Consider the following 23,890-nt stretch of genomic DNA (forward strand, 5'->3'; position numbering starts at 1 on the left):
TAGAGCCCGCGTGGCGTGACGCTTGAGTGGTTGTGATCACGCTAAGCTGCGTTAGGCACAGACCGGCAGTGCTATTCCATAACTTCCTTGTAATCACACTGGCGTTGTTCACTCGCTTATTTACTTGTTTCTCTGCCCCCTACTCCTTCCGGACTTCGAAATTTCCTTCTCATGAACATCATTTTGAGCTTTGTGGCGGCATACGTCAGGAATCTGGCGCTGCTTTCTTTAGCTCTTCGCCGCCACAAGCAGCTTCATCTTTCTGTTGTCTTCATTCAAAGGCTACACGGTCCCCAATGAATCGCGTTGAAGCGAGCAACCTCGGCTCCACATTCAGCGCCGTCCCGCTCAGAGAGTGAGGGCAGCCGCGTGACGCTGCGCTCGGCTCCGTCGTCAGCTCAGGGAAGGCACGCACGCGGATAGACGATCCGGGGCCTCGCACACACAGGTGGGACGACGCTACCCAAGCCGGGCCAGGAAAACAAGAGCGGCGCATGCAAGGGGCCGCCTGCCGGCCAATGAGCGGCCGCACGGGGACCTTCGTGGAGGCTGCAGCTTTCCTGTTCCAGCGCTCTTGATGTCCGCTGGCGCGAGGAGAGTGTGGGGGGAAGGAAAGGTAGGCACGGCGGCGCATCGAAATGAACGCCGCGCGAGGCGGACCACCGCAAGGGGGTCGGCATCGCCCTCACCGGCCGTCCCTTCCCCCTCCCCCACGGCCGTCCCCCGCACCTCGACGATATTATACGCGCGCTGCTGCCGCCACGGCTACGGCGGCGCCGGCCCCGCGCAAAAGAAAACACACACAGTCCTCCCCCCCCCCCCCCCCCCCCCTCCTCACAGCCAGCTCCGCTGCCAGGCAGGTCACTTGGTGACTTACGTAAACGCGGGAACACTCTTTCTGCGCGTATACGGTGTCCCGGGGTCGTCCGTCAGCCAGACGCACGCCGAGGCGACGGCTGAACCGGAGGGACGAGCTCTCTTCCCTCACTCTTCGGACTTGACGCTGCCGGCGCCGCGATACCTCCGCCGTCATCTTGACGGCTGCCTGTCGCACCTGGATTAGACGGCTCCATCGCGCTCACCAACAGCGGCCGCGCAACGCTTCGCGGCGGCCGCCTCGACTCCGCTGCCAGCGACGTTGCCGTGGCGGGACGCTTCTCTCTGACGGACTCCTGACGGCGCGGACGGGACGGCCCGACGAGCGCGCCGGAGGAGGACCCCCCGGGGATTCTTCGGAGGGCGCGCGGGCGGCGGCGGCCGGAAGGGCGAGCGCCGCGCCAACAATCGGCGCGGATCCCCCGCCGCGATGTGTGCCCAGGGAGCGTGATTATTGTGCGTGCGTGTGTCGCGGTCCGCGCCCCGCTTCGGGAGGGACGGAGGCGAGGTAGTGACCGCTCACCTCTTCCGCTGACCGATTGTTGTGCGCGCGGCTGCTGCTCCTGCTGCCACCGGTCATTGGCTGATCTTCGGGGCTCCTGCTACAGTGTGTGTGTGTCTGTGCGCGTATGTGAGCTTGTGTTTGTTGTGTGCTTGTCAGTGTGTGCCAGCACAAACCGTTCGCGTGCGCGGCGGTGCTAGCTTTTGGTCGGCACCGATAAAGAGAGAGAGGGGGGGAAAGAGAAGGAAAGGCGGGACACACCGGGTTCGTGCGAGGCGTTCAGGCGCGAGCCTCACGCTACACGTTGCCGGCGAGAGCGGCGGGGCAGCCAAACGGCGACAAAAACGCTTTGGAAATGAAGAAAAGCGCAGGGAGCGACCCACACATCTGTCGTCGTTCGAGGCTAAATTTAGAGCCCGGGTCCTCCTGCCCCTGGTGAATCCACGGTGGCTGCCACGCGCGGCGGCGGCGGCAAAGGCCTCGAAAGAGTTGGCTCACGCACACGGTGCTCGCCAGACTTGCCCTCCCGCGGCTGACGGAGCTCAGGTATTAGAGAGCTACGGTGACTGCTGCGCCGAATCGGATGCCACTTCTCGGAGAGGGTCGGCACTGACGACGACGTCGGCAGAGGTGAGTAGAGACACCACCGGGCTTTGCAATGTGTGTTCATCTTTCGGCTACGGGGAGGATTCGATGAAGCGTATGAACGGATGTCGAAATGTCCGGGATTTAAATGTACGTCGATATTGAGAAGAAACTGTAAATCTCCCAATTTCCTGTCGATTTCAGGCTCTCAATGCTGTTCTTCGCAGTGTCCTCAAACTTGTTTCTCATAAAAAAAAAACTATCGTAGGTTTGATCGAAGGTCTCGCGATTTTCAGACGATAACCAAGGCGGGAAGCTACTTCAAGTGAAAATTTAAATAAAAGGCCCTGTAATTAATTTAAGAATCTATGAGATACGAGTACGTAAAGATAGGAAGCCTGTGCAGTTGATTGCTGTAGCCCAAATTTTGACCGCTTTAACCCCTCCTGCCGCGCATGTTCTAACTTACCCATGATAGCCGCAAATGTTGCACGGTTAAAAGCTGAACCTAAACGAAGATGCAAGAATTCTTTTTTCGCTAAAGCGATCCACCTGAGCATTCAGAAAATAAAAAAAAAAGGAACCACGCAAGCAATTTGCTGCAACAGAACGCGAAACTGCCGCAACCCGGGCCGCCGTTCGAGGAGGTGCAGCGAAGCAATTTCCGTGCGAATAGAAACGATTACGCACGAGTAACCGGACACCGGCGCGAAAGGTGTTTCCGGCCGTGATGTATTGAGCGCATAACAGACGTAACCCAATACGTTAGAGAGGAGAGAGCCCTCTCCCCTCGTTGGCGGTGCTGCTTCTGCCGGGGCCTGCGGCGATAGGCGAGCCAGTCTGCCGACTCATTCGTACGCGCTCGTTTTAGGGTTTCCCGCGGAGCGTCTGGCTAGAGCGACGCGCTTCGAAGATTCCGCTGCACAGAGGGGGGCGCAGAACTAGAGAGGCTTCTACCTGCTATAACTCACAAAAGGGGAAAAGGCACCTAGCTGCTGAAGCGCATATCTGTCGTTTAGGCTCTGCACTACCAACGTACCGCATTTATGTTAGATATGTATTAATCGAAGGATACATCGTGTTGCATCTGCACGTCTTAGGCATGGAGAGCTTGCCGCTCAAAATTTTAGCGCTGCAGATTCTCCTCAGCCGCCATGAGCTGACAAAGATATGTACCAACAATTTTTTTCTTGCGATTTTGAAAATACGGCGCGAGAGTGGATACTTGTTTCTTGTGCGAGTGTCTCGGGCCACACTCAGTGTACGGCTCTCTCTCATGAGAATTTAAGGTGCTATCTTGAAGAGGGAGAAAAAAAATCAGGATAATAAAAGATGAGCGTCGAATACAGCGAATGTCCGAGCGATGTTTCTTTTTTTTTTTACGTTATAAGGCGCAAAGAAATGAGAGGGAGAGGACGACCTCAGGTGAGGAGCGCGCGTGGCCTCGTCTCTCTCCGCACAGCCGGTCACTCGTCACAGCTTGGCCTCGTCAGGGTCCATCATGGCTCCTGACGTGGTCGCGCGCCGCAAATCAGTGGACCCTCGGGCCGGTTGGCATGCGCGCCGCGCGACGGCCTGCCCGCTGACCAGCGTCGCGCGCGCTGATTGGTCAGCGGGGGTCCCGAGCGCCCCAAAGGTGTATTCTTCTCTCCGAGCCCCGAACGTGAGGCCGCGCGGCCAGCAGACAGCCGAGGAGGAAAAAAAGGCAAGAGAAGGGAGCGGGGCTACCCGCCACCTCCCTCCTCCGCCTCGTAATGGACACGTGAGGTTCCCCTCTTCCGACTTGTAATCCATATCTCATCATAAGCATTTCAGCTGCCAGGTTCTTCGGCAGGCTGACGTGCGGGCGACCGCTCGGGACGGACGAGCCGCCCATTGGCCGCCGACGGTCAGGTCACGTGACGGGCTACCTATGATTACCGCGGCGCGCTAATTTGCTCCGGCCGACGGGCACCTTAGGAGCCTGCTCTCGCCTGGCTGCTATTGTTTCCCCAGTGTCCGGTTGGTGTGGGCTCCCCTCTCCGGACAGCAGCAGCAGTCGAGGCCCCGCTTGACGGCGCCGTGATGCTGGCGCTCGGCGGTTCGTCATGACCTCGTACTTCGGCAACCTGGGGCCGGGCGCGACGGGCTGGCCCGCCGGCGCCCAGGACCCGCACCTGTACGCGCCCTCCAAGTACTCGACCGCACCGCCGGCGGGCGGCTACGTCGACGCCGCGGGCGCCCACCACCAGTACGCGGCGGCGTCGGCCGCGTTCGGCGCCGCCGGACGCTACCCGTACTCGGGACGCTTCGACGCGGCGCCCAAGGGACTCGCGTACGACGCCCACCCGGCGTCGCCGCACGCTCACCACCACCTCCCGCACCACGCTCACCACCAGTCTCCTCTGGGCCTACCCTCTCACCACCACCACCACGCCGTGCTCCAGCACCAGCAGCAGCCTGGCAGTGCGTGTTACGAGCCCCCCAGTGTTGGGCCTTACTACTCGGCCGCCGTCCCCGCCAGGCCGCCGCCGCCGCCCCCGGAGTCCCACGTGGCTCCGACGTCGGCCGCGGCGGTCGCCTCCAAGGAGTACGGCAAGCAGGCCAACGTCTCACCGTTCGCTGCCCTCGCCAAACAGCAGCAGCAACAGCAGCAGCAGCAGGCGCAGTTCTTGGGCCAGAGCTCGGCGGCCTCGAGTCCCGTGGCGGCGACGCCTGGCAGCAACGGTGCGGGTTCGCAGCCCGAAGGCAACGGTCCAGGGACGCCCGAGAGCTACGCGGGGAGCGCCGGCAGCGCCGAGCCGGTTTCCGCGAACGAGCGCCAGGGGTCTCCCGCCAACGCGCAGTCGCCGAGCAAGACGGAGAACTTCTACCCGTGGATGAAGTCGTACTCAGGCAAGCCGTGGCTGAACGATGATGCACTTTTGCTTGTGCGCTTTCATTGTGGAGGGTTTCCGGAGGCTAACATCTGTGAGCAGTGCCTTCTTTGCCCTCAACTGAACGCTTATTTTTTTTAAGAATTAAGACTTTCTTTTAAGTCGCGTGAACAAATCTTCGGAGCTTTTGGCATGTGTTGGGCTGTTCGAAAAAAAAAGCACGAGATAATTTCAGCGGGATTTTACTGTCGTCACATGGCAGTTTTATGGCTTCACTCCATTTGCACATCGGTATGCTCACCTCCCTTAATGTACCATTACTATGGAATAAACTTTTATTCCTGTCTGCAGATATGTCGAGGTAGAACACAACAAAGTTTTGAGTCCATTAAAGTCGGATAAAAGGCAGAAAAATTATTTTATTAGCCCGTAATACAGTCTTCTCTATGCTTTGACGCGCATAGCGTCAAATCTTCGCATTCTTTCTTGAAGTCGGGCTAGACTAAAAACTTTGCAGAATATTTTGCAGTAATGCGGGAAGTTGCGATTCCTGCCAGAGATTTAAATCAATAAGCTTTCTGTTACCACCAGCAGAAGGAAAGGGTCCAGCTGATTGGTTTGGACTTACTTTAAGGATTTTCATTGATGAAAGCTGGAGTCTTCACCCTAAAAGCTAGCTACCACTTTAAACAAAATCTCGCAAGGCGAACCTGCCAAGATTGATTCGCCGCTGGGAGATAGCCTGCATAGCGCATTTGCATTACTGGCACACGTGCTGTCGGCATTCGCGTTATCTTTTCAGCGGTTATCAGAATTTTTTTTGTCTTGTTTTGTTCGGTTCATACCGAACGTCGGCTCACTGTAGCCATTGGTCAAAGCAGTCACGGGGCGAAAATAAAAGAGAAGTTAGCTCTTACTTGTGAGTCTGGTAATTATTCTCTAATTACAAAACCACTCAGCTAACCTGCGCGGGACAATGAAATAAAAGGGGTTATTAGATAATTTAGCGCCATCTTTCTATTATAGGCATTTTATGCCTATAAAAATGAAGCTACATTGGTAACATTGCACAGCTTTTTCCGCCTATTTCAGTTTGGGACTTCGAGTGTAACTCAGATCAAGGTGCTTAATCATCACAATGTGATCGGACCAGATTATTGACAAAACGACTTGTGACAGTTCGCGTGACATTTTTGACTGTTCAAAGTCTACGAAGCGTAGTTAGGGGTAAAAAAGAAAGGAGAAAAGAGGCAAGGTATACAAGAAGTCTGAGGTCAATAATCCCCCCCCCCCCCCCCCCCCAGTAAAGGTAAAACAACCTGTGCCCAGCGCTGTGAAATAGCGTTCACACTGAATACTGCGGTCACGCTTGAGATTACGCAGCTTAGGCAATAGAAAATGCGTAGGTTTTCGCCTCCTGCATGGTAATGACCGCAGAGCAGGACTGTGCGAGAAAATGGATGATAGATAAATGTATATCAAGTTTAGACCCGAAGCGATTTTTTTTTTTCTAATTTCATCGGCAAATCATGCCCATCTTTCCTGGACCCTAACCTGCTGGGGCCATCTGTCGGCCGCCAGTAGCGAGCACCGCGTAACTGAATGGAATTATATTGCTTCGTAATTTAGAGAAAACAAAACCTTCCCGTGAAACGGTGCACCAAGTTTTTGATACTGACAACTTACTCTTCTTATGGTTTGCAGAATGTGACTGCGTCCTGCGCTCGCACTGAAGAGTTTTGACGGCCACAGGAAATCAGTGGGGTGTACCGAACATACAAATTTCCAGCTGTAATTTTTTATGCTCAGCACTGTGCAGCACGTGGGGGCAGCCGAACAAACTAGAAACGCTCGTCCAGATTTAATCGGCTTGCTTTTGCTCGTTTTTATTACGTGTTCACTGCAAATGTGGAGCAGATATTTCGCCATTAAATGATTATTTATTTGCAACTCCTCTTTACTGGCAATCATCTCAGCCTTGTGCCTGCATAGTGTTTTACGCGCAGCGTAGGAAAATGTTTGAGTACTTGCCTATATATGTTCATTCGGGCGTGGCCCTATAAAAAAAAACTATAAATCACTGCTTAACACGACATTCGAGGTTTTATATCGGCACTATCTGTAGTTTTCCTAACATTTGCACTTGTTGCTTTTCAGCTCAGGGTTCAATGATTTATGTTTTTTTATTTTCGTGCGGAACACTTGCTCAGTTTGAAGAAAAAGGCACAGAAAGTAAGATATGCAGTCAGAGGTGTTCATGTTTTGCATTCATTGTTTTCCTTTCCTCCCACATAATCTCCCACACACCCATGTACTGCCTACGGATAGCCCATTGAGAGTGCATTGAATGCCTGTTCAACATTTTATTAATTGAGTATAGGAGCCTGTCAGAACTAGATATGCTATGGCGCCATTTGTTGAAACGAACGTAAAGGTCTTCCTTTTTTTTTATTACGCATGGACGTACTTAGGGCAGTGCCGTTGCTCCTTATGTACACTGTAAAAATAATCCAGTAGTCATGAATCGTTCATTAAATTACGTAAACATGAACAAAATTGTGTTAAACTGAAAGACAAAATTTGCTGGGAACTATACAGCTCTGTGTGTATTGTGGAGAGCCTCGACTCAGATTTCCACGTCATTCTGGTCTATATAGTGAGTGCCTTCAATCCTTTTACGTCCTCTGAAAACTACAGACGCCTATGGTCTGATCTCTGTATTGAAAAACTAGTATACGAGTACAATGACTATTTCCTTCTACATTTTGCATGCTCCTATTAATTTTTATCAATGCCATATTCACAGTGCCGGAAGAGATTTTTCTCTCTGTCCTATCATTTTTGCTTAAACGTGGCAAATCACGCGAAACAAATACACGAAAGAAAACAGATGTGGTGAACGAACACTGTACTTATATGGTGACGTTATCCCTCTCTGCACCGATGACGGTGAAATGCAAGGAAATAAAACACCAATCTAAAACGGGGTCACAACCATGCGATCGCAAAAGCGCCCAAGTTGCGTATTAGGGGTCATCTAAAATACCAAGAGAACATAGACACGTGGCGAACGTACACGTTGCGGAATAATGCACCAATGTACAGATAAATTAAACGCCTTTGCAATTGCATGATTTCGACGCCATTTTAGCTTGCTTTTGTTTTTCTCACGTATTCACTGTCATTGGTGCAGATAGTGATAACGTCGGCATATTGATTTAAGACGGTGCCTGCAGCTCAGTTTCTTCCGACGAAGACCGGTCCACGGCCGAAACGTCGTTCTTCCACCACGCCTGCCTGTTTTCTTTCGTGTATTGCCAACCCAGCCCCAAGAACTTTTTCTGCCCTATATATATATATATATATATATATATATATATATATGATGGGAAGTGTCGATTTTATATGTATTTATAAAGTTGGCAGTCACTCGCAGCACGCATTTTCAGATTTCCATGCCCTTTTTTGCTCGGATGACCGCACTAGATGATACAGCAACGCCGTTGACGAATGTCGCTAGAAGTTCAACCTGCGTTGTAGGGAAGCAGTCAATGAAACAATAGACCTGGAAGGAAATTCGGTCCCTATTGAAAAGTTACGTAACGCAATTGCATCGAAACGATGGTTATCACGACATGTCAGAAAAACATTATTACAAAGCGGCTTACGGGACCGAGTATAAGGCAACTCAGTTATTGTTGTTAGTAAAATCTGAATGTCTGGCTTTTTTGCCATACCGCTAACGTCCGTTGGGCAGCAAAAGAGATACATACATACATACATACATACATACATACATACATACATACATACATACATACATACATACATACATACATACATACATACATACATACATACATACATACATACATACATACATACATACATACATACATACATACATACATACATACATACATACATACATACATACATACATACATACATACATACATACATACATACATACATACATACATACATACATACATACATACATACATACATACATACATACATACATACATACATACATACATACATACATACATACATACATACATACATACATACATACATACATACATACATACATACATACATACATACATACATACATACATACATACATACAGATGTTCTTTATTTCTGTAAAACAGAAAAAGTCCCCTGGGCAAAAACCTACTTCAGAGTAGCTTGACTAGGCCTGGGGCCCATTACAAGGCAGCAGAGAGCATACAGAATTAATAAACATAATAAAGCATAGGGTGAATTTGGGTAAGCCATGCAATTTCGAAGCGCAATAGAGACGAAACATGTTTCTTATCAATTAAATAAAAGTGAACATGACACAATATGGCAGGCAAGAAGGACAATACATGAAATCATAATCAGACATCTATAACACAACGCTACCAAGTAGTTCTAAGTAGAGAGACTAAGTTGAAAGGGGGATATTTTTCTTCGCCATGAGATTCAAACTCGTGACTTCGATGATGACGCCGATACAAGTATGGAAACGATGACTGCTTGTTGGATGTGGATAGCTTAGCCTCAGAGATCCGCGTGACAAAATACTGACGCAATAGTAGTTTGCTTGTGAACGATGCTGGCGACACCTCTATTTCGTTTTTGGCCTCTTGTAGCTTATAAGAGCTCCGCCTTGAGTGAACTGAGACCGAGTGTTCGTTTGATTTATTTTTCTCGCTAAGCACAGTACCGTTGTCCTGTTGAATGCAGATTCCTCGCAAGGACCGAAGAGGACGCGGCAGACCTACACCCGATACCAGACTCTGGAGCTCGAGAAGGAGTTCCACTTCAACCGCTACCTGACTCGGCGGCGGAGGATAGAGATCGCCCACGCTCTAGGACTGACCGAGCGCCAGATCAAGATCTGGTTCCAGAACCGCCGCATGAAGGCCAAGAAGGAGAACAAGCTTCAAGGAGGCCTGCTCGTCCCGAAGCCCGGCAACGAACTGGTCAGCGTGCTTCACGACTCCAAGGGGCTTGGTGCCACCATGCTGGACAGTGTGGTCTACAGCTGAGATGGGGACACGATGGGCCCGACGCTGTGCACTGAATGCACTGCTGCAGCGTGCGTGTGAGTGTGTCGGTGTGTGCGTGTCGAGTCAGTGTACATTTTCATCATCGCTTATCACGACTGATGTCTTTCCCGCGGCATGTTCTTGAGAAGCCGATGCGGCGTCGCACAGTGTCGCGGTAGAAGTAGTGTTGTTCTCTTATGCACCGCGCACCGCTGGCGGGCAAAGTACAAACGCGATGCCATCGTAGTATAACTACTGAAGAAACAAAAAATAGAAACTGAACTTAGTTGCGTTCTAAACGTGCAAAAAGAAAAACAGCAAAGCCAAACTATCACATTCATTTTTTTTTCTCCTGGACCTTTGTTGTAAACTCTTCATTTTCACAGCAGCACATCATGCCCTCATCTGCACACAGTTTCTTGGAGGAAGGGAAAACAACGTTACGAAAGCATATAGGCCCAAAAGTACTGTTCCAAACAAACGCAGCAAATGGTAGCAGGCCCCAGAAAGAAGAAAACAGAATGGATGCCTCAGGGAAAGCCATGTCTTCGAAGATAGGTATGCCAAATCTGCGTGCAACAAGATGTTTTGCGCGTTAAACGGGACACTAGAAAAAGAAAATCCAGCTGCGAAGATCGCCCAGGCAGGCTCACCTCGAAGAAGACCGACTGCAAGGGTTGACAGCTCGAGGTCCGCTAATTTATTGCCCCGTCCCATATTCCTCGCTTTGGGTCCGCAAAGTGCGCCTCTGCAAAGGAACGGCTGATGGCCTACACAGCGCCTCTGCTCTGGACGTTTTCAGGGTCCTTAGCCGTCCCAAAAGCGGCAGGGTGACGACGTACTGTCCTCCGTGGGGGCGCCGTAAAACGCTCGGCACCCTCCGTCGCGGGACGATTTTTCATATCTGCTGCCCGACCACAAAGGCCCTAGCGTGCCTCGAGAGCAGGAAGAAGAAAGGAGGGGGGCTCGCACATGTGCGATGGCCAAGACGCGCACAGCCGTCGACGGGGCGCCCCCAAGTCGTCAGGTGGCCGCCGCCGCGATGGGTGCCTTCTTGAGAGCGGCACGAGGACCGTTTTTCTTCGGGCCCCCTTCCTTCATGTGCGCGCCGCTGATGGTCTTATGACACTCGACGACCATTGTCTTGCGACCCGAGCTCGTCTTGGGGAACCATTACCTCCGAGCGGGGGCCGCCGAAAAGCGACGGCGATGGGAAGATGGGAGAGACCCTTTTCGGCGTCTTGGATCCGCGTGGCAACAAAGAAGTCCGGATTCGTCGCGCCATTTAGTGACCCATTTAAGCGCGGCCCCCCGCTCCGAGCCCCGCTGAAGATGACCCCCCTGGGAGTCACCCCTTCCGAGCGATTCCCAGGACGGGGCGCCTTCTTCGGAGGGCTGCTGCTGCTGAGGCCGCCGCCGCAGAGCTCCTTGCGTGCCTAATTGCTGAAAAAGGGGAGATGCTCGAAAGCACAGAAACCAGAGGAGAAGGCGACGGCAAACGCCTGGTGGTGGTCCTCGAGCAGCAAACGCGACGAAAGACACCCGCAGCAGAAGCGCCCCCTCCCTGCCACAGAGGCTGTGCTGTTCAGTGCTGGCGCTGCTGCGGCAGTGTGCTGTGTGTCTGTGTTCGCAGAGGTGCTGCCGGTGACGACTTCGGCCCCGGTCGGACGTGAGACGAGTGCACCCGCGATCGTAAGCCGCTTTGAATGTCCTATACGTATGTTCCTGTGCGTGTTCGCGGTGGTGTCTGTGTGTGGTGTCGAAAGAAAAATTATTATGTAAGTGTTCGCGCACGAATCGTTATGTTCAAGGTAAGGTTAAAAACTGGCTTTTCTTGCAGCGAGCAAGGTCGCGCTGACACACAAGCAAGGACGAACGCTCAACGTGCAGGCCGCTTTTGCTACCTTTGTTCCTATAGATACCAGGGAGTGTGTGACATCGAAAGACTTAGACGTGCACCCAGTGACGTATTGCGAGGTGCCTGCCACTTCTAGCATCGACATAGAGTTCGAGATTTCATATGTATACGTAACTATTTATAGCTTCTGCGTGTGCCTCGATGTACAGACTTCGTCGCTCCATAAAATGAATTAGCGTTTCCACAAGCCATTCGAACGGTTGTCACTTTCGACTCGCTTCTTCTTTCTCTTTCAAGTGCGTAGGCGATATGTTTATATAGAGGTTTATGACCAGGTAAGAAGATGGGATCAACTACGGCTAATTGTGTTTTTAGGAAAAACACGTCTAATGTGCAACGAACGGTCAGCAGTGAAACTAATAGCGAATAAATTCGCTGAAATGCAGCCCGACAGTGTCATGATGGCCCATCAGAGACTGAAGCAGTATGAGCCGCATAGCCGCCCTCACTATTTCAAGCACCGCACTGAAAGAACTTTTGTGCTTTTATTTTGAATAATTCTTTTGAACAGTAGGCCATGGTTGGAGAGCGAGAGACGGAAGAAAGAAGGAAGGACACAACACAGCGTTGTGTTGTCGCTCCCCTCTGTCGCTCTGTAACCATGGGATACAGAAGCCAACTCGCCCAGCAAGTTATTTTTTATTGAAGCGTTCCAGAAAAGGCATGTTTTGGTTTTATTTCTTTAGTGTTTTGAGTAAATCTTCTAGGAACTGAAAGCCAAGGCACCGCTTCCACGCACCATAAAAAGCGAGAACACAAAATATGGCCGGGCTCGCGCACTGACCTTTTTAACTGCATTATTTGCTTACGAGAAATTCACTCAGATTCGTAGACAGCCCGTAATACTTATTGCAAAGAATATAATAGTCGCAGTAGTATAGCCGTCTTTATTTGGGACAAATATTTATCAAATTTGTCCTTGGTGAGTAGGCTAAAGGCGGTTTCCCTTCTGACGATGCCATCCCAACCTGAACAGGTCATCTGCTGGCCATCAGATGCTAAATCCGAGCACTGTTACTTTTAAAAGCACATAAAAAGATCCTCGCGGAAGACACAGGGGGAAGCTTATGGAGACTCGTTGAGATGTTTTCCTTATACCGGCACACACTAAACGCAGAGCTGCCTGTCTAAACTTATGCAGTTTGCACGAAAAAATATCCAGCGATCATTGTTACTATCTCCTGTTAAAACAAACCTTCCAACGTCTACAGCCGCTCTCTTCGCCTCTATACTACATTTATGGCGGCCTGGTGGTACAGCACCTGCACTGAATACGAGAGATACTGGGTTCGAACCCTGCGCTTCCAGAGATCAATTGGTTTTCTAATGGGTGCAAGCATCCTTGCCAAGTGTATCGGGGGTAAATTAAGCGCTTAAAAATATCGCCAAAAATTGCTCACTTATATATGGCGGAACGGATTGGTCGATCGATCGGCGCGCTTTTTGATCAGCGATTACCGCGATGGCAGCGGTTTAGAAGGAACTGCTTGGGGATTTACACTGTATAGATTAACGTTCTTCTACACTCCAGCGCAACAAGTTGAAGCTGAATGCTGAAAATGGCAGCTTCATATGCAAAGCTCACATTTATTATTGTCTTTTTGTTTTTCAAAGCCGAATTCAGTTTCCTCATGGGTAATGCAAGAAGGAAAATTGTGAACAAGAAAAATGAAACGCCTGTGCCAGTCAGCGCAATTTCACAAATTCCAAGTTCCATCTTATCTGTTATTGATGCTAATAACCTAAATTAACTTAGACAAATGCCTGAAAACACGTTTTCCTGTTTAATGGGATGCGGATAGTCGCGGAAGAGTCTTCATTCCCGCTGAGATCCGCGATAAAAAAAAAAAAAAGATGAGCCGCATTTGGCCGCTCAGTGTAATCTATAGCCATTAGAAATTTAATTCCGCTGGGTGCGAGAGAAATGCATGTGAACCGAGTTAGAAAGTAGGTTAGAAAGGCGCCTCGAAGAGGGCGCCACTAGTGCGGCGGCGATGACGTCACCTTCTCTCCACTGCAGCAGGAGCCTGCGCGAATCCGTTCCAAGGCTTCGGTCGCCCTCGCTCTTGAGCACATGACGTTGTATTGGCACTGCGCCATACTTGGCCGCTTTTTTTTTTTTCTAGAAATGCCGCCTTGATGCCCGCTGTAGGCTGGCCGAAAAGGGCAGCCTTTCGGAGGAATGAAAAACGGAGACTGGATCATCAGCTTTTTCCTATGTACTCTTTCATTTGGTCGTGTTTGGTGTATTCGTACCTTAACATCTGCCGTATACCATAACAGTCCACCTTACTTGTGCTACTATTCTACTACTACTGCTACTACTCATCATGTGGCTCAGCCTTGTGTATATATGTCTTCAGCAGCCCACTGAGCAGTGTCTTCTGAGAATTTTCTTTCCGCTGTCCCAATGAAAAAAAGTAGATGAGTTATCGCTGACATTTAGAAAGTACCATGGTAAGCAGAGTGCCGTGATACTTTGTACAGAAAAAACAATGTCAAAGTATACGGTAACATAACACGTGCTACCGAGCATATCTGCTGGCCACGGGCAGCGTTATCCAGGTTATCCAGCTAGTGATCTCGAGAATGTGCCATGTGAGGTTTTTGATTCAGGTGGGTCTGCTCTTGCTTCAAGATGGCCGCCATGGGACCGCCGCCTTTAAGACAAGCGGGAACAACACATCTATCACAGTCGATTCGCATCATCCCTTGGGAACACGGAAAGCCCGGCATTTGTTTTACACTTTACATTCGTCGGCCTTCTTTACTAATTTAGTAAACGGCATGCGAATACAACAAACCTGTCGGCAGAATGAACAGCTGTCGCAATTGTCGCCTTCGACTTTTTTAGAGTTCATAAGTTATGGAATTCATGTATTAGATTAAGATTAAGTGCTCAAAATTACCGACAGAAGAAAGATGACTGTTTCTCGGCTTGGAAAAACAAGTCGCTCTGGAACATTATGCCTGCTGTAGTAATAGACACTGAACAAGACAAGCTCAACTATTGCCTTGCCAGCCCTGCTGAATAATCACCTGATGAAATTTCACATCGTGTTTGGCGGCACTTTTTCGATTCTCTTTTGCTTAGATTTTACCTTGCTTTATTTACCTCACGCACAAAAGCCAGGGCACTTGATTGGCGTGTTACTACCGCACTACATATATACATCTCCAGTATTTACCATTCAAGTTGTACAGTTTTTGGGTAAAACAAAATCCAAGGAATTACCACATTAGATATATACATCTCGAGTATTTCCTATTGCATGCTGTACAGCTTTTTAAGGGAAAAGATGTCTGCATGCCTCACTTTAGTATAACGCTTATTCTCGAAATAAATGACTGCGCATGTGCAATTTATCACAGTGAGACAAAAGGGCAGGACTATAACGATTAGTGCCAAAGTAAACATTGGTGTTATTGAAAAATATATTTTCGCTTCTCACACTACGCTACCAATGCTCACTGTGACAAACAGCTGCACCTTACAATAACGTATGTACTTCAATCGCCTGTTATTAAGTGCATGCCCTCTTCACCGACGCCCCTGACGCATGTCAAATTCAATGTCAATTCCATTGATTTACATTCGCCGAACTTCCCGCCTTCCTCCCAGCGCTCTGTCACGAAAAAAGGTAATGTAACAGGTGAATGGAGAAAAGGACAATGTGAACCGTATAGCCTGAAATATATGCGCAAACTTTTAATTCAATACTTTTACACACTCATAATTACGCTCAAAACACTTTTAAGGCTCGCAAAAAGAGAAGTTACGGCACTTCTCAAGATATTCGCGGGAAAGAGCTATCAAGACTCAGAAAACCGTTCGCTGACACGACTTCCGGACGACACCAACCAGAGCGACACGGCGGCTACCGAATATAAATAAAAAAGTAAACGGCACTCAATTCCGGACAGGGAAAAAGACTACTACGTGTCATAGCTCATTTTATCGGAGAATATAGGCATTAGGAAGCATATTCTTACGCCGGAAAATAAGTACGTGAATTTGTATACCGAAAGGCAGAAAAGGAGTCGTTGTTAGTTTTAAAATTGGCTAAGTCATCACGATTGCTCACCTCTGATTTTCGGTCTAATTTTACATTCCTGTGTGCAGTGTTGTGACTCTCGAAGCAACATATTCGAACCATAAGTGGGTGCAAAATAGTTTCCAAACTTATTGGATGGCGAATTTAATTAAACTACAGCCGCGTGACAAAAAACTACGATGAAATGACATTGTATTTGCCATGGGATCGACATATCGAGCGCCTAAATTAGGGTTGTCCCTTTGCATCTCAACATAAACATCTGAAATAAATTATGAATGCTTGGTTAGAAGGTCAGTAACTCGTTATGAAAGAACTCTTCTGTACTAAGTTAGCATCGAAGCTCTATAATGTTGGTTTGTTTGAACAAAGCTAAGCACGCAAAAACATACAAATCTCTATGATTATCGCTTTACATGAAAAAATAAGCAATTTGCAAGTGATAACGCAGTTCGCGCAGCAAAAACCAATCTAGTTTGTGTTGTGAATCAATCACGAAAATAACTTAATTGATCGTGCTCCTAGCTTAAAAGTACTTCGAAAGGACAAAAATTATAGTTTTGACTTCGGGCCCTCCACATAATGCTCATGTAAAAAAAAAAAGTATTCCTAGCAAACTGTTTGAGCGTGTACTCAAAGGCCGGTACTTACTCCTGTCACATAAGGATTTGCAAACACAAAAAAAGTAAGAAGCAGTATGACTGAAGTAAAAATAGAAAAAAAAAACAAGAATACCGGAGTCTGTGCGAGTTGTACGTCTAAATTCCGATCCACTTATACGTCCGAGAGCAAACCATAACACGTACGTCACGCTTGGGCAGGCATGTACCACCATAATAATTGTTTTTTTTTTTTGGGGGGGGGGGGAAGGAAATGGCGCAGTATCTGTCTCATATATCGTTGGACACCTGAACCGCGCCGTAAGGGAAGGGATAAAGGAGGGAGTGAAAGAAGAAAGGAAGAATAGGTGCCGTAGTGGAGGGCTCCGGAATAATTTCGACCACCTGGGGATCTTTAACGTGCACTGACATCGCACAGCACACGGGCGCCTTAGCGTTTTTCCTCCATAAAAACGCAGCCGCCGCAACAAATGAAACGGGAACAAGACAGTCGAAACAGCAAAATGTGAACTTAGCCGCAGGAAGATCAATACTTGCGCAAGTTAAGACTGCAGTTTGGAAGAGTAAATATACCTCGTTTGTATTTCCTCATATGCAGCTAACACGTTCGTATTTTTGTGTTGGCATTTCACTGGTCTTGCTCGTGTTTCATTTGCTGCTGATAGTACAGCTCCTTTACCTGGCGCTGCAAACCTTTCTTTGTGATAAAAAATATTATACGTGCCTCTCGCGTTTTGAATTACAGCAGTATTGTGTGCAAGGTAATATCTTGGACCTAGCAGCAACACTCGCATCATTTATTCGATTAAAAGTATAACGATCCATTTATCTGTTCACGCGGTGAAACAACGGGAATCCTTACTGCTTGTATCGCGCAACACAGTGCATTCACGGAACAGTGGATACACATCCAGATGTGACTAAATCCCAAGACGTCGCATTTAAGAACAGTGCTATAATTTGGCATAAAAATACTGCCCTTCATTTTTATAAGCTCATCAATTGCAGCACTCTTGCACTGCAAATGCATAATTAAGTTTTAAAAGAAATGTCTCCACTTACAATCGAAGACCTGCAGCTTCGGGTATACTACCACGTGACGCGTCGAACTTTCCCGCGCACTACACAATTCACTGGTTGAGGCCATTCATTTCTCACTGGCACAGCATTGGGATAACGAATAGTGTATGTTCATCATATGGAAGCAGGAAGCCAAGGCATGCATAAGTGTGCCATATTAAGCAGGCAACACGCACGAATGGCATGCTTTAAAACTTTCCCATACTGAAGTTTAACACGCAAGCAAATTCTTTGTAGCGCTGACGAAGGCGGTCTGCTATCTGGTTATCATTGCACATGCAGCCGTCAGAAGATGTAAGTGGGCTGCCAAGCAAAGTACAAATATCCCGGGCTCCTCCCACTATCATTATTTTCAAACACTAAGCACTTAGTGTTCGAGAATTGAAACGAACGTGCTTATTGATCCCAAAAGAGTGATGAAGGAAAAGCATATAGAGCCGGACCGTCGGCAATGCTCATCATGCAAAAGCGTTCTGCAGCTGTGGATTTGGCAGATGTGATGGCTCAATGCGGGCGCCGTCTGCCTTTAAAAACACAATACACAAGCGCCCTATTTATTCATTGATTACGTCATGACACTTCCAATCGATTAATCTACAGCCCTGAGTTACACACTGCTTTATACTGCAGCGTTTCGACATAATCCACCTGCACACGGACCGTTTTCGATCACCATGTGCTTACAGTGACAAGAAAAACTAGTCAGCACCTTCGGCAGACGTTCATGGGTTGCCTATGAAAAGCAACGCCATTCGATGCATCAGCTAACAATGCGAAACAATTCCACGGTACTCAACTATCGCTGCGAGCAGTGCGGCGCCCGTATTGCTCGCAGATGTGATAAATAAATGTACTAACTAGTGTGACAGAAAAGTAAAATCGAAGACGAGTGCCTGTGAACAGGCGGAATTAGCCGATAACACGGTAAAACCGTCGCTTATCGCCCTGACGGCGTATTCAAGTGAGCACGCCCGCACGGAAATGAAAATTGATGAACAAAAATAAGCCGCAGGGATCGGCAACACAAATTGCACTGCGGCCCAAGAATCTTTTGCGTCGGACACTCAACACCTCACCAGATTCGATGTATGCAGGGCGCCAACAGCGTCAAAACGCGCGGGCCCGACCAGCGGCCGGCGCCTATGGCGAGCATGGGCGGCGCCATCTTTGTTTACATTGCCGCTTAAAGCAGTCATGGCGGCCTCCATCGAGCGCCGGGCAGCCACAAAGAACGGCGGCGAGCGACGGCAAAGAGGAACGATTTACCTGCGATCCGCATCGGGCTGTGTCTTCGCACCTTCTTGGTGTAGGACAAAGGGTGTTAATGCGTCTTAACGGCTGTTAACGGCCGCCGACAGACGCCGGCGAGACGCACAGAGCCGCCGGCATTGCCGGAGGCGGCACCTTCCGAGCTGCACGCTTCCCGAGATTTATGGCGTCCTCGAGCTGCGCGGCGTCGTGTTTTGGCGCCCTCTTTTGAACCGCGCGGCCGTTGCGAGCCTGCGGCGTGGCTGGCCGCGTGGGTTGGTCTCTCTCCTAGGGTGAGTCGCGGGGCATTGCTCCGTACGATTGCTTTGAAATAAAAATTGTTTTGAACATCAGGCCTTGTGTTCCTTTTTTTATCATTATTCGTTACATTCAAAAGAATTTTGAAGCGACAAAATAAATTTAGCACGAATAAATAGTATCCGTAGCAAATTATTCAGTAGAATACGGCAATCAAGGCAGTTGTTAAAATCTCACCAAATATTGGTCGTAAAAAATAAGCGGTAATACAATAAATTATTATTTGTATTACGCCATGTGTAAAGCCACATGACCCTCGATTTATTTATTAAAGGAGTATTTAGTAAAGGAGAAAGCGTATCTGAAGCATATAACCGGGCCCAGGGAACCGCGCGAGAAAGAGCTCACGAAGGCAACAGCAGAGACAAATGGAGTTTTATTTCACATACGAAAATGATTCTTTATCCTGACCTTCAAACTAAGACGCAGATCTTCATTCAGCAGATAAACACTGTCTGGCATCGGCAAATATGAGCAACTTTTGAGGACAAGCGCTCCGGGTTTGTGAACAAAAATGGAAACCGGTTGAAACGAAACGAAAATCCTACCTCGTGTCCTGAGTGCTCTTTTATCCGGCCGGAAAGAAATGAAAATCGCGTGCCGACAAGTGAATTCGATCGCGACCTGATCGCGCGCCAGCGAGTACGGACGGGTAACGTGTCAGACGCCGGGAGCACCGAGGGTGTCCCCGACGCCTGTGATGCAACAACGGCGACCGTCGGAGCGCTACTAAACTAGAGCGACTTCCGGCCCCATTCACTTCCGTCGCCGGCGCGCAAAATAAACCTGGTTTCGCGGCGCGCTCGATCCGCGACAGCCGTGCGCATGCGTGCGCCCGTCGAGGCGGAGCGTCTTTGTCACGTGCCGTTTACGTCATGCGGTAGGGGTGGCCATGGCAGCCGGGAACGAGAGTGGAAAATCCTCTCGCGCGGGCGAGGAGGCCGTCCTCCTCGCGCGCGGCTCCAGGCTCCGCAGCGGAGGCCGCGTCGCGCGCCGTCGGCGAGGAGGCGGCGCGGCCTGCGGCGCGCGTAGCCGGACTACTCTCGACGGCGGACGCCCGGTCGAGCAAGGAGAGAGGGGGACCGGAGAGAGAGCTGGCAGATATTAATTGCCGCTGGAAGAAATTATAATGCGGTCTCAGGGCTAGGAGGGAAATGTTCTTGGCGTCTCATTCGCCCAGAAGGGAATCGATCATGGGGCGCGCGGCAGCGACGTAGCAGTGAGCGACAAGCAGCAGCAGCGGCGGCGGAGGACCCCGCCGGAGCTCTCTCCCTCGGCGAAAAGGTGCAGAGGGCGCTGTGGCCAGGGCTGCCCCCCTCCAGACCCCCCCCTCCACGTATAACAGGCGAGCGGCCGTGGGCCGGCGGCACAGTCGTGCCCTGAGGCTTGATCGGGTGGAGTTCGGTCGGCATCGTGTGCTCCTGCCAGTTTGTGTGTTCTCGTGTGCTGCCCTGCGTTTGCGCCCATGGCGCCCCCAGGCGGGCCCTGAGTTGCGACACCGATGAGTTCGTACCAGTTCGTCAACTCGCTGGCCTCCTGCTACGGCCAGCAGCGAGGCCAGGAATCGGACTACTACACGCCGCAGGTGCAACCGTACGCCGCCACCGGCTGCTACAGCGGACCGGCGTCGCCCGTGCAGCCCTACGGCGGACCGTACAGTCAGCCGGCGGCGCACCTGCAGAACGGCGGCGCGGCGGCCGAGCACGGCGGCTTTCCCGGCTGCGCGCAGCGGCTCCCCGGCGGCGCCGGCCACCCGAGTCCGCGAACGCCCACGCCGTCGGCGGCCAGCTGCAAGTACGCGGCGCCCGAGTCGACGGCCGCCTCGCCGCAGGACCTGAGCGCTTCCAGCACCCAGTCGCCGTCGAGCCCCGAGACCCGCGGCTCGTCGCCGTCGCCGGGACAGCCCGCGCAGGGCCCGCCGCACAGCCCGCCGAGAAGTGCCGCCGCGGCGCAGGCCACGCCGACGGCGCAACCGCAGCAGCAACAGCAGCAGTCGTCGCAGCAGAAGCCCGCCTACCCAGCAAACCCGCCGCAGATCTACCCCTGGATGCGAAAAGTCCACGTCGGCCAGAGTGAGTAGCTGCCACACGCAGCGCACACTCGCGGTAGTAAACACGCGGCCGCCGCGGCGCACGCGCTCGACCACGCGGAGGCGTTGCCGGGACGCGCCAGAACGGGCCTCTTGCCCGGCGCTCGTAAATATCGCCGTCTCCTCCCCTCGTGGCTCTTGAGAGGTCCGCGCGGCTCGTAATCCTGTCAGCGCCGTGCCCGCGGGGCGCGTCTCGAGTGGTCCCGGCGTGCTCGAGGGAGCCCATAAAACGAAACAACCCAATGGCCATTCGCGGAGGGTGAGATCTAGCGCCGCGTTTAGCTGCCTGCCGCGCAACCGAGCTTCTGAATGACCGGGGCGCGACCCAATCCCGACCGCGCTCGTGGCAGTTTTAACGGCCCGAACAAATTTACGACCTTCGGTCCCGCCGCTACCGAGAGCGTTGCTGCTCCTCCTTGAGTCCCTGCCCTCTCGCTTTCGGGGCTCGGGCTCTGTCGCGCCGAACAGGAGGGCCCTCCCGCTCTTGGCGCACTTGTGCTGATCGGATGTTTGGAACTCTGTCCACGTGCGTTCCGACCCAAAGCCGGATGCGGGGTACAAGGCATTGCGACGCGGGATTTAATCGCGCGCCTTTTGCCACCTGTCTGTGTGCGTGGGCTGTCGCAGTTGCACGGAAACGCAGCCAGGGACAGCCGAAACGGCCGCGCGCGATTGTTGTACGCCGTGTTTTTGCACGCTATGACATGTGCGCGAGGAGAGATAAATGTTGTCACGTCACGCTGTCGCTCGCAAAACGCTCTTTTACCGCGCTCGAGCACATAAAGCCGTCCACGGAGAGCTTCGACTCGCTGCGTGCGAAAGAAAAAAAAGGCAGAATGTATAAGAACCGACAGAGAATACGGCTTTCAATGCGCATCCTTCGTGGAGCATTGTCATCGCCAATTTGATAACTTTGGTCAAACCAGTGAAGAACACATAGGTTTTAGAGTTAACTAACAGGTACCTTTCTTCTTATCGTTATATGATGCGGTTGGTTGTGGCAACAACAAAAAAATCCTGGTGGAAATTTCTTTCTTCGAAAAAGTGTCGCATTCCACGCAGATAATGTGTCTTGGAAATGAGCGTGGCTGACCGATTCGCAGTTTTCTAAAGAACTTGACAGGCGTGCAAACCACGTTCACGTAGGGATGACGATTGGCGGGCGGCTTAGGTGTCATGTCAGCCGTGGGCTATGATAACGCGCGCAAGCACGTTCGCGCTAGAGACATATGGATTTATGCTGTAGACTCTGACAACTTCGTTGCCTTAATCAGGCTGCCGTTCTCTGGCGACCATGTTTTTGCACATATACGCGGCGCGTGGAGGTTTGCTGACCAATTTAACTCGCCGATAACAACGCTCTACAATGAACATAGACGAACCTCCTCGGGCCCTATATTAATGGGGAACAGCGCTTCAGTGCCATATTTATATGGACGGGTGCTCAGTAGCTGAAAAACATCCTTTAATCCACTGGCACTGCTAATTCCAAACCACGCCAAAATGCGGGGTGTGGACGTTTATTGTGCCATGTGTGGTAAATTGTTCCCTTATAGTCAAACTATTGTACCTCTGTGTGCTCTGGCGTCGTCACAGTCTTTCTTTTTGCCATTAGTGTTAACCTAACATATTCCCCTAACAATCACTGCTTTTATACAAAAGCCGTCGACAAACAGTACTAGCAGGCACTGCCATGAAGCCAAGTCAGTCGACCTAAGACTAACCATAGTGTTTTTAAAACGTTGGCCTCAGCTGTGCTTTCGGGATGAGGGTCTGAACATCGATTGGTCTATGTGTAAGAAGTCAGGAATGTCAATCATTCCTCGTAATGAATTAAGCATGGCGTAAACACATTATTACGCTCACTTATAAAGTGTATGAGCAGATTATTTCCATTCGATTGTTTTTATCCTCCATGTAGCAGTGAGCAATGAGTTAACACCATTCGCGCGGATTGGCGAATGAATCAATTACTGAAAGAGACCTATACATCTATGTTACAATATGTCCCGCCAAATTGCGAATTTTTATCTAATGTCTACCGCTCTTGCTCCTGAATAACGAAATACATTCGACCACTGAAACTGTGCCGGTTACAAACTCTTCAAAGATATGCAAATTCTGCGCCATTCTCCTTGAAAGTTACAGCGCAGCGAATTGTTCAGTTTGTTTCGAAGAATACAAAGCAGTAGTAGCATAAATAATCTCCGAACGAGTGAATTCGACCTCTGAAACACTGCCAGTTACAAACACATAAAAAAATCGACTACTTCTGCATAGGCCTGTCGCTTGATTTTCATTAAGGCTACCGCGTTTCATGTTTTAGAGCCCACCCAATGAATAAAAATATAGCAGGAATAACGTTCAGACGATTGAAGCTATCGGTGAGCTACCAATTCTTTATGAACGTTGAGACCAATTCTAATGCGTGTTATACACATGGGAACCACTTTTAAAAATTTCCTTGAATAGGAGGTGCAGACCTAAATTTTTTGCTAACGACGAGAGCGAATAACAGTCCAGGTGTATTGCTCGGCAAGTTGAAGGAAGAAACGCGGTACTGGCCGCAATACAATATGCGGAGCCATGATTGGCTGAACTCGGACACGCCTCCACTGCCAACCAATCGTCCTCACGCCGTTCCTTTGCACGACCCGTGCGCGCTGCCGTCGCGGGACTTTCTGCGTGAGCGCAAC

At 50.2% G+C, this 23,890-nt stretch overlaps 2 protein-coding genes across 2 annotated transcripts in view; both read left to right on the forward strand.

Annotated features, from left to right (window-relative positions):
* The first annotated feature begins 890 nt into the window (after positions 1 to 890).
* LOC144093837 (uncharacterized) lies at positions 891 to 11,963 on the forward strand. Its single transcript, XM_077627556.1, has 3 exons — positions 891 to 2,008; positions 3,959 to 4,837; positions 9,562 to 11,963. Exons 2-3 carry the CDS (start codon positions 4,051 to 4,053, stop codon positions 9,864 to 9,866), a joined length of 1,092 nt encoding a protein of 363 aa, XP_077483682.1. The 5' UTR covers positions 891 to 2,008; positions 3,959 to 4,050; the 3' UTR covers positions 9,867 to 11,963.
* Positions 11,964 to 20,468: 8,505 nt separating this feature from the next.
* LOC144093838 (uncharacterized) overlaps positions 20,469 to 23,890 on the forward strand; it is a 65,188-nt gene continuing 61,766 nt past the window's right edge. Inside the window, exon 1 of the mRNA XM_077627557.1 lies at positions 20,469 to 21,177. Coding sequence (XP_077483683.1) covers positions 20,607 to 21,177 — 571 coding nt within the window. The 5' untranslated portion in view covers positions 20,469 to 20,606. The remainder of the gene's footprint in view (positions 21,178 to 23,890) is intronic.

This window comes from Amblyomma americanum, chromosome 6 (genome assembly GCF_052857255.1).
Source record: "Amblyomma americanum isolate KBUSLIRL-KWMA chromosome 6, ASM5285725v1, whole genome shotgun sequence".
NCBI lineage: Eukaryota > Metazoa > Arthropoda > Arachnida > Ixodida > Ixodidae > Amblyomma > Amblyomma americanum.